The sequence below is a fragment of the Neolamprologus brichardi genome, chromosome 20 (genome assembly GCF_056152115.1).
Source record: "Neolamprologus brichardi isolate AB-2024 chromosome 20, ASM5615211v1, whole genome shotgun sequence".
NCBI classification, from domain to species: Eukaryota; Metazoa; Chordata; class Actinopteri; order Cichliformes; family Cichlidae; genus Neolamprologus; species Neolamprologus brichardi.
The window spans coordinates 11,576,762-11,587,050 of NC_142123.1; the positions used below are offsets into that span (position 1 = coordinate 11,576,762).

Here is a 10,289-nt window from a genome sequence, read left to right on the forward strand (position 1 = left end):
TACTGCTCTTGTATTCAAGTTTGTCTCTTAGTGTCAGGTGGGCCACACATTGATTTTAACACTTTACATATGAGTGGTTAGGATGAGCATTTTATAACAGCCTGTGTGGTTTTTGTTTTTGTGGGAAGGCTAAAAGCTGTTTAACGTCTGATCTAACTGTGTCAGACATTTGCGTTCTCACGTGCATGGATAATATCTAGAAAACCTCAGGTCTGCAGTACATGTGTAAAAGTGGTTAGAAAGCAGTGCATTAACATGTGTTTTGTCTCCTTGCGTAGCTGCTCAGTCCATCCAGACTCCTCTCCATATCTAACAGTGATGCCGGCAACTCAGATACAAGCTCTCTCCAAGTGGTTCCTTCATCATTAACATCCACGATCCACCAGCTCAACAGCAACATCTGGCAGCTGTGCATCAAACTCGAGGGCATCGCCTGCTGTGCTCAGGCGTTGGGCCGCGATTTCCGTCCCTTGTTGATGACCTCGCTGTATCCTGTGCTGGAGAAAGCTGGTGAGGAGACGCTGCTGGTCAGCCAGGCGGCACTGAGCTCCATGTGGGACATCAGTAAGGTCTGTGGATATGCTTCCTTCAAGGAACTGATCAATGAGAACTCTGACTACCTGCTTAATGACATTTCATTCAACCTTCAGAGGCTCAGCCAGCATCCACAGGTAGTTATGTTTTTAACCCAAAATGGACACAGAAATGACTGCTGGAGGGTTTACCTGATTTCCTCCTTTGTCTGCTTAAGCCTGTGCTGCCCAGAGCTTGTACTGTATTTCATTATAATCCTGTCTTGTTGCCCAGGCTCCACGGGTGTTGACAGTTATGTTGACTCACTCTGACTGCAGCCTGCTGCCGCTGGTCGGGGACATCGTTCAGGATGTGCTGACGGCTCTGGATCTCAGCTACGAGCGCACAGCTGCTCTTTTCTGCTCCGCGCTGCACGCGCTCATGAAGGCAATGGGTAAGATTTCAACAGTGATGTCAGCTTGAGTCTCACGTATACTGGGAGTCAAAGAGGACAAGGAAGAAAATGTAACTCGTGGCATGCTCTGCCACATTTTTTTTATGTTGCTTTACCCCGCCTCTCGCCCTATGACAGCTGGGATAGGCTCCAGCGCCCCCCGCGACCCTGAAAAGGAGAAGCGGAAGCGAATGGATGGATGGATGGAACTTTATGTTTTCTGCAGAGCCTTTCAAAGTTTCTATCAATGAGTACACTTCAGGATAAATAACTTTGCTTGTTATCAAATTATCAGTATCTTTGGAAACATTTAATACATCATGATGGTTTAAATGCCGAGTTGTTTTCTGCTGTAGAATTAATATTCATTATAATATTTATACAGTGGCACTATAGGTGTTTGCAATTTTGCAAGCCCTCACAGTAAAAATTTATAAATTAAATCTCCCTAATGGGCTCTTTCTAAAAAACATCAGTGTTTGTGTCACACTGATTTGATCAGCTGACTTATTTTATTGTAACCAAACCTATGTTCATATTGTTGTCTTGTTTTTCCTTTAGCGAGGTGGTTTCCTTCAAATTGTAGCAGGACCAGTACATCTGCCAGCTCCAGGCAACGCTCCAGTGACCAGGAAGACCTCAGCATTCGCCAATTCCTGCTGAATTACTGCAAACAGAAAGAACTGGCAGAGGGCATTGGAATAGAGGATGATGAGACAGAAGACCGAGGTAATAGGTCTGTCTAAGGGCCAGTGGAATATAAGCTATAGGTTGTAGTGGTGGTGATATTAGATTCAGAGTGTAGAGGAGATGGATCATTGTAATTTAGATTCATAGAAATCTGAACCTCACTGCAAAACTGGCGGTAACCAGCATTTCATCGCTGCTGGCCAGCACTCCTGCAGAGACTCACAGCCGATGACCCATTAGCAGTCCTCAGAGCCTTCAGGGTAAATAAAACAAATCTCTCTTTTCATTATGTGAGTCAAAATTATTCAAGTCGTGTTTAGTAACTTGTAATATTGAACGAATCAAAGATGCTGCCCAACAACAGGCTTATTTCATTCAGAAATAATTCTATTATTTTCTTTTTTGGGTTGTAATGTGAATACTCTACTAACATTTCTTCTATCAGCACAGAAAAATCACTGTGTGGATGCCTTCTTAGAGGCTGCTTTTCAAAATGTCTCAGAGAATCACAAAGTGGGACTTTGTGATAAATAAAGGTGTTAGTTTTTTGTGATCTTTGGTGCAAGTGTCAGCTGATTCAACTTGTCGGTGTAAGTTAGACTACTTGTCAGCTCCTGTCATCAGCTGGAATATTTTTAAATTTGTTATTTATATTTTCATTGATGAGCTGACAAGTACAGACACGTTAAGTCTGTAAACAGTCATTTATTCACTCAGAGCTGCTGCTGGGAAATTGTTTCATCAGCTACATGCAGCTTTTGGATATATCCAAGTTTTGTAAATACTATAATTCATCCATGAGTATACAACGGGAAGGTTTTATTGAATTTTGACAGCTTGCTGCTTTTGTACATTACGTTTTTGTACATTTCATGCCAGGTGCTGTGCGTGCTGGGTGAAACATGTGGGGACTTTCTGAGGAGGAGGGTTTCTAAAGAGGTTCTGCCCAAGCTGAGCGCCTCTCTGGCACAGCAGGCTCCGATCAGCGCCAAGGCTGGGCCTTTCTACACACACACTCTGGCCTACAAACTGCAGCTGGCTGTATTGCAGGGGCTGGGCTCACTGTGCCAGAGACTGGATCTGGGTAAGAGAATAGAGACACAGTGCTCACAAACAGCACAGTTTCACCAAGACACAACATAGTGCATCATCCTGTAGAACTGTACTTGGGATCTGGCAATGATCAAAGCAGCCACAACACGGACAAATCAGAGCAAGACAACTATTCTTAGTATGATGCCTCACTTTATGGAGATTGGTGCAACGTGAAGCCCATTTATGTAAAACCACAGTGAAGATAGATTACCTCTTTCCAGCTGTAATATTTAACTGAAGCTGAAGCTCCTTCACCACCAGGTGGCAGTCTCGTATAACAATGAAAATCAACCATTGGTGTCCCAGCATAAATCAGGGCATCTCTGCTTTATTATACAAACCTTAAACTGTGAAACAGTTTGACATCCTAAACGCATGACGGTGATGTTATTACTAAAAATGCCTCTTCACTGTGGCAGCTCTGTCATTCACCATATTTTGACTTGACTTGACTTTGATGATACGGACCACAGCCAGCTGTGCCAGCAGGATACTGCTCAGGTCCAAACTGCACACACAGCTACGACTGCAAGCAGCTCTTCTTATACCCAACTGAGAAACGTGATTGTTCAATCAGCAAATGCGAAGCCATTTAATTGATAAGATCAGAGAAGTTGTTGTTATTTTTGTTTACTTTGTGCTCAACATACTTTCATTAGCATGTTGAAAATATTCAAGCGGCCTGCAGGCTTCTGCCATTACATTACCAATTATGCAATTATGAGCTGCTTGTGTGATTTTTCATCAGTCATTAAGTTCATTAGGCACTGATGTCCCTGTCACAACATAATGGCTGCGGATTGCTCTAATTTTCCAAAGCTGTTCAGTGTGTGTGTGTGTGTGTGTGTGTGTGTGTGTGTGTGTGTGTGTGTGTGCGTGCCCTTTAGTATTCATGCTGTCATTTGTGTGTCCGAGGAATACTGAGATGATCTCACTCCTAATGTGACATGTTACAATCCGTCACCTAACAGAGAAGACTCCTGGTTGGAACCTGCCGGCCAGGTGGTGCCTTTCAGTGTGGAGGTTTAACTGGTCGGTGTGAATGTGAGTGTGTGTCTCTACATGTTAGCCCTGTGAGAGGCTGGTGATCTGTCCAGGGTATGCCCTGCTTTTCACCCTGTGACATCTGGGAAGAGCCTTCAACGCTGCATGACCCTAAACTGGATGCACAGTTAAGTAAGATGGAGGGATGTGAATTTTGAAGTTTGGGTTTTTTTTCTTGTTTTTCTAATCTACAGTTGGCTGATGGGGTCCAAGTGACAGGGTGGTCTGTATACTTAAACTGGAAATGAAATGCTCATTTTATTTTTTTTTTAAGCATTATAAAAATAAGTTTCATTCTACAAAACTGGGATTTGATTTTCAATAGTGGTGGCCCCAGGCTGGTCACCTGCGCAGTGTGGAGGTGAACTGAGTGACAGAGTGAACATCACGAATGTCACATCCTCCCACTGAGGTTCATCGCTGACAGATGAAAAGTTAGCAGCTGGTGACACCACATGTCACAAAGGTGACAGAGCTGTCTGCAGCCTTTCCAGAGCCAGCGTTGCATCTAACAGTGACAAGGACTGCAGTGTAAAGATGGTTTTAAAAAGGAGATTAACCAGCAGTGGTGAGGGAGACGTGTGTCACAATCCTGGGTCCTATGATCCAGTGTTTTGAGTTTCAGTTCATTTTGATGTTTATAGTATGTTTAAGCTCATTAGGTTTCCTATGTTCATTTGCTTATTAGTTCCCCCTTGTGTTTTCAACCCCAGTGAACTCTCCCTTGCCCTTCATGTGTTTCATGTCTGTGAGTCTCATGTTGTCAAGTTCATGTTGTCATGTCTGTGTCTCATTATGTTTCCTGTTTTATTTTGAAGGGGTCGTGTGTTCCTATGTTCAATGTTTTTAGTTTTACTCTCCTCTTGTGACGTCGTTATGTTCATGTGTGTCAGCTGTTTCCCCATGTGTTTCCGTTTTTAGTCCGTGTGTCTTCAGTCATTCCTTGTCAGGTCGTCTGCTCATCCACGTCACGACTTCAGGTATCCATGTCAGTTCACCATGTTTAAGGTTTTTTCATGTTTAGTTTTAGTTCACCCAGTTTAGGTTATTGTTTAGTTTCACCTATGCCCTTTGCTTGTACCTTGTTTCCTAGCCTCAATAAACGGCATGTTTTTTGTTAAATCCGCGTCACGTTCAGTTTTTGGTCTGCGTTTGAGTCCTCTCTTGCAAACACATACAGTCTGCCTCAGCCAGACTGTGACAACGTGGTATTGAGTGGGAGTGGGCAACTTTGAGAATAAATGCCTGGACAGGCAGAATTATTGTTAATAAGCTTTAACATTCGAACCTCTCACCATACAGGGCTCTTCAATCAGAGTCTGTGCTTTTACTCTTTCTACTTTTAAATGAGCTGCAATTAAAAGGTGAGAAAAGTCATTAAGTAAACCGGCAGAGAGGCCATCTGTACCCGTCTGCAGTAACAGAGAAGGTGATTAGGACGTACACTGTTTGATCAGCGGGCGTCAGAGCACTTATCATGTCACTGGTATATTATTTTAGCAACTTAAAAGACGTGAAAACATTGTTCTAATTCTATATTGAGAACTTGTAACTTAGCAACATGATCTACAGATATTTTCTCAGATTGTCTTTAAAATACCACACGTGAAGCTGTTAAAGCCACAGCGAGTGATCCTCATTTAATATTAAAAACAGATCATGTGGAATATTTGATAAGAACGGGGTCTTTCTTGTGACACATAACCTCAAAGAGAATTGCAATTAAACTGTGCAGTTCAGCAGCTGAAGCGCTGCACATAGTCAGGCCCATAAATATTTCTTACATAGCCTCCCTACAGGCTCCAAACTGTACAAGCTAAAATAATTTTAAACCTTGTAAGATTATTTTTAATGCTTTTTAATCAGTGGTTACCTGAAGCTTGTAGCCATCAAGGATCACCAAACTTAGGTTCCTCACTAAAGATGCTCTGACATCATTTACTGCTGCTCGCTGTGGATACTTAGCCTTCAGTTTTGTCTTCATAGGGCGACAAACCTGCTTAGCTGGGTTTAGTTTGGGTGACTGAGTCAGCCATCTGTACTTCGCAGTACAGAGGGAAAACAACAATTCGGCTGTCACATCAATATGTCTATCCCCTCTAGTGACTTCTTGACTTGTACGTTTTTTGTAAGGTTTTTCTTCACCAAGAAAAGATTTCTGTGAGTATCCACTTTAGTCACCCTCCAGAATTTCCCAGTCCTTTTAGTGTTGCTCATCTTGTTTTGCATAAGTGTATTTAAAGGATGCATTAAATTGTTAATTTGTTAAGTCCATAAACACTCTGCTATCTCTTTCTCTCTCACTTGGATCATTAACTCTTCGGACTGCATTTTGAGTCTTCTCTGAAATGGAAGTTCAACTCTTATAAGTTGTCATGTAATAATGGAAAAACTCCAGCTCATTTATCTGCTTATTTTGTCGTGGAACAATGAGGGAGCGGGTATCAGGAGAAAAAAAATCTGATTGCTAATTTCCTAATAAATAAAATCCATATAAATATAGTTTTACAACCACAGTTACACCACTATCACTGGAATTAGCTGACAGTTTGGTTTGAAATGCCTCACTGGCCTCTCGGTTTGACATTAACACTGTATTTCAAACAAAATCAGAGTACAGACTGTGCTGACTGCAAATCTAAGCTGTTTCTCTGAGAGGAAAAAGAATAACTGCAAGTTTCTGTAGGTTTAATGGTTTTGGTATACACACCTGTAAAGTGAAGAATAATTTCACAGATTAAAAATGTCATTAAAGTATACATACCTGAACTCAAATACAGTGTTAACATTGTGATGAGGATTTGTTAGCTTTACCTGAAAGGCGGCGGTTTCTTACATTGACTTGCAGAGAATAAACTATATTGGTCTCTCAGTTAGAAGGCAAAGCTCTGTTACTGTGATTACCTCCTGCTGTCTCCTTCTGCCTTGGCAGAGCTGCCAAATGTATATAACAGTAGACCGTAATTTGAAAAAAAGGTCCAATCATCTCTATTAAATGGGTTAATCGGATGGGTGGTTGAGTCACATTAAGACAAATTATTATTGTGTATTAACTGAGAACTCTAATAGACCCGAGATAATTTTGGCAGCATTCACTTTATCCTCTGTCACAAAGGTAATTTGCTTCTCATGAACTAACTTGCTTAGAAGTCAGTATATGTACTTTTATGTTCTGGGCCCTATGGGTAATTCCTTCTCTTTGATCTTTATTATCTCGTCGTCATCAGATCTCATATGCAGTACTATGCAAAATTCTGCTATTAGCCAAAAAAATTTGGCACAGGTTGGAATGTAGTGTAGTGATGGCTGTGAGGGTCTAAAGCTGTCTGTAAAACACGGTGGAGGCTCTGTCATGGCTTGGTGCTCTGTTTCAGCAGTGGAGATCTTGTCAAAACTGATGGAATTATCAACCCATAAAAGTGCAGTCAGATTTTGATCCACTATCCAATGCAATCTGGAAAACGTCTGATTCACATGGCATCATTTTTAAGCATGACAGTGATCCCAAACACACTGTCAATGCAATACCATAATTTTTACTAAACACATAATTCATCGTCGTTCTTTCAGGCATACTTAATCACTGTTCCTGTGCTTGATAGTGAAAACTATTACGATGAAATGATAATTACTGCTCACAGTTGTCTGATGGTTTTAGTGTAAAAACTGTGAGCAGTGTTTGCATATACTATCTGATGCTTCTGTATTTAAACACAGTAAGACTACACCTAACAAAGGAGCCAAAATGCATTTGGGCAACAGTCAAGATAGTGTAAGTTTTGGTTAGACTGTAGTGTGGATATGTTCAACACTAAATAAAATAATTTCTTTATGCACGTGTGGCATTTGAATTAATCCAATTGATGTAAATTCATAATGTTTATTTTTCTTAAAGTTGGAAGAGTGCACAACATTTTGAAAGACACTGCAGGACATCATTCATGTTGTCATTTGTACTGGACAGTATTATTAGCTGAAATTATAAAGTTTAAGTGTGAGATGGAAACAAAATGAGCCTGATTGGATTTTAGCCATGCTAGCTGCAGGGCTCGTCATTGTCTCCAAAACAGCTCTTACATATCAGGACATGGGACTTCTTGGGGTGTTCTGTGGTAAAATAAATAAATAAATAAAAAAAAATACCTTGAACTACTTTAAAGCTTTTGGATTGGCTCTCATAGCCTCTTGACCTGATAATTGAAACTCTCTGGTGAGATCTTAAGCATGCTGTGTGTGGAAGACAGTCCGAAAATGTCTCACAGCTTGAGATCTGAGGGTAATTGTGTCCCAGTTACTCCTAGGAACAATTTTAAGAAGGTGCTGGTCTGTGTTGGCATCACGCTAAAGCTGCAGATTGTCAGATGACCGTTCATGTTATTAATCTACAGGCTTGACATCTGATAAGTGTTAAGGCTGCTCGAGTACAGTGAATGGTCATTAACATGTTTTTAGTGGAACCAGCTCGAGAAGACTTGGAGATTATTTCAAATATGTTCAAAGGAACATCATAAAGAATCATAAAGAAGATGTGTTGGTTGTGCTCTTAAGTGAATGATCATGGCCAGCAATAGAATTTAAAGAATGCTGAATTAGTTATAAGGGACATAAAGTCATGGAAAATATCTCCCACCATCACAGCAACACTGCTAGCCTCTTAGATGGCACAACTAATCCATGGATTCACTGTTTTCCTGACCCTACCTTCTATTGCAGGAGGAGGAATAGAGATCTGTTAGGCTAGCTGGAATAGTTTTCCCACAATTTTCAATTTAATATTTAGAGTTTGCCACTGGCCTTGTTTTTCTGTTGACAGTTTCTAGCTGCGTTGCAAATGTTGCTGTCACATGATCGGTTGAGCAGATATTTGCACTAATGAGCAGTTGCGGCGTTATCTAATAAATTGGCCGGTGAGCATTTCAGCTCATTTGGTTGCCAAAGCAAGGCTCTGTCTGCTGTGAAGAAGCATGACGCCGGGCTCAGCTCTCACATGTCATAGCTGAAGTCAGGCTCTTTTTCTTGAGTCTCAGCCATGGGCAGACTTCTAACCTCGGTTAGATTCAAGGTCTTTAGTCCTGGAGTTTCTACACACAACCACTAACAGAACACTGGGCACAAGCTGTTATAGATTATGCTTAAAAATTCCCAGTGGGATCAATAAATACAGTCTCTATCTATATTTACATGCTTCCTGTCTGTGTCAATACATTGTATGGCCTTAAAAAAACAAAAGCTTTAAAGGTCACTGAAGGATTTTCTGCTTATCTTGTACTCCATTACTGGTTAGTACTATCTCAGGCAACCTCTCTCAGAGGGGTAAAGCAGTGGAAGCGTAACCTCTCCTGTCTTTTTAAACCTTGTTTTTTATGAGGAAATTAATCTCTTGAGATTTAGAAATTTGAGTTTTCCTTTTGAATTTTTTGCCAAAATGGTCAACATTAGCCTAGCACACTATTTGATGGCTGGACAAACCAGAACTCCTGGACACACAGAATCACGCGGAGAGCACATAAACGCCACAAAGTCAGGACCTGTTCTTGTTTTATACCCAGGGCATCTTCCTGCGAGGCAACAGTGCTGACCGCTAAGCCATGATGCCCATGTTGCTTTATTATTAAGATGTACCCATGCTAAAAAGAAAAGGTCTTATTTTTCCCATCAAAGAAGGAGACTATTTTTTTCCTTTATCAATCCTGTGCTTGATTTTCGTTGCTGGCACTTGACGCTGTCCTCCTTTCTATCTGACAGGGGAGAGATTTGGTGTTGGGAGATGGAAGGAATACGAAGGAGCAACAGAGAAACAGTCAGCGGCTGCAGCCTCACTCATGTGAATACCGATTTGGCTACAGCTTACCTCTGGGACGCCTGCAGCAAGCCAATTACCAAGCCTTAGTCACAGAGAGAGAAAGACAGAAACACACATTGACTGAAACAAATAATATGTTTCAGCTCCAGCTTCAGCTCCAATTCCACCCTGTTACTCATTTACCGCAAAATTTACCAGCACCAGGCCCTTTCCTCTTTAGTATTTCTCATTCCTCTCCTTCCATCCGAACACCTTGATTCCACAAAAGACTACAGGCCAAGAGTGTAGCCCCAGAAAGGGAGGAAGAAAGGGGATAAAAGCAGCTGCTAAATAATCCCATTTAACTCTGAAATGTGCACTGCTGCTTTTATTCTTGACACACAGCGAGCAGGCCTGGTTGAAGCCGAGTGTGGGTTGAATTGGCAAATAGAGTAAGCAGAGAGGGAGAGAGACATGTTTTGAAATGAGGCTTGAAAGGCAGCCCAGTTTGCAGCTCAGGGAGTTGCTAAATGTCTGCTGGGAAGGATGGTGAAAGAGAGAGATACAGAGTGTGAGTGAGATAGGAGGAGGAAGATGAAAGAGTGGATGGAGGGAGCAGGAGCTGGCAAGGTTATGAAAGGCGCACCAGGTGAATGGGAGGAAAGGAGAACACGGGGAGTTGGGCCACCAATAGACTCAAGACATAAAGGT

The 10,289-nt window shown here is 41.5% G+C and overlaps 2 protein-coding genes across 2 annotated transcripts; both read left to right on the forward strand.

Annotated features, from left to right (window-relative positions):
* Window positions 1-263: 263 nt before the first annotated feature.
* On the forward strand, window positions 264-1,863 carry LOC148096918 (TELO2-interacting protein 1 homolog). The gene is made up of 3 exons (XM_087834027.1): window positions 264-671; window positions 808-967; window positions 1,529-1,863. Exons 1-3 carry the CDS (start codon window positions 477-479, stop codon window positions 1,711-1,713), a joined length of 540 nt encoding a protein of 179 aa, XP_087690153.1. The 5' UTR covers window positions 264-476; the 3' UTR covers window positions 1,714-1,863.
* LOC148096919 (TELO2-interacting protein 1 homolog) lies at window positions 1,778-10,003 on the forward strand. Its single transcript, XM_087833542.1, has 4 exons — window positions 1,778-1,787; window positions 1,862-1,917; window positions 2,537-2,741; window positions 9,542-10,003. The coding sequence occupies exons 1-4, from the start codon at window positions 1,778-1,780 to the stop codon at window positions 9,622-9,624; spliced, it is 354 nt and encodes a 117-aa protein (XP_087689668.1). The 3' UTR covers window positions 9,625-10,003.
* The last annotated feature ends 286 nt before the right edge of the window (window positions 10,004-10,289 follow it).

Coding starts and splice junctions, on each gene's coding strand:
- LOC148096918 (XM_087834027.1), top strand. CDS start 477: ATGACCTCGCTGTATCCTGTGCTGGAGAAAGCTGGTGAGGAGACGCTG. Junction 672..807: donor GGCTCAGCCAGCATCCACAG/GTAGTTATGTTT, acceptor CTTGTTGCCCAG/GCTCCACGGGTGTTGACAGT. Junction 968..1,528: donor CGCGCTCATGAAGGCAATGG/GTAAGATTTCAA, acceptor TTTTTCCTTTAG/CGAGGTGGTTTCCTTCAAAT.
- LOC148096919 (XM_087833542.1), top strand. Junction 1,918..2,536: donor CAGTCCTCAGAGCCTTCAGG/GTAAATAAAACA, acceptor ATTTCATGCCAG/GTGCTGTGCGTGCTGGGTGA. Junction 2,742..9,541: donor GTGCCAGAGACTGGATCTGG/GTAAGAGAATAG, acceptor TCTATCTGACAG/GGGAGAGATTTGGTGTTGGG.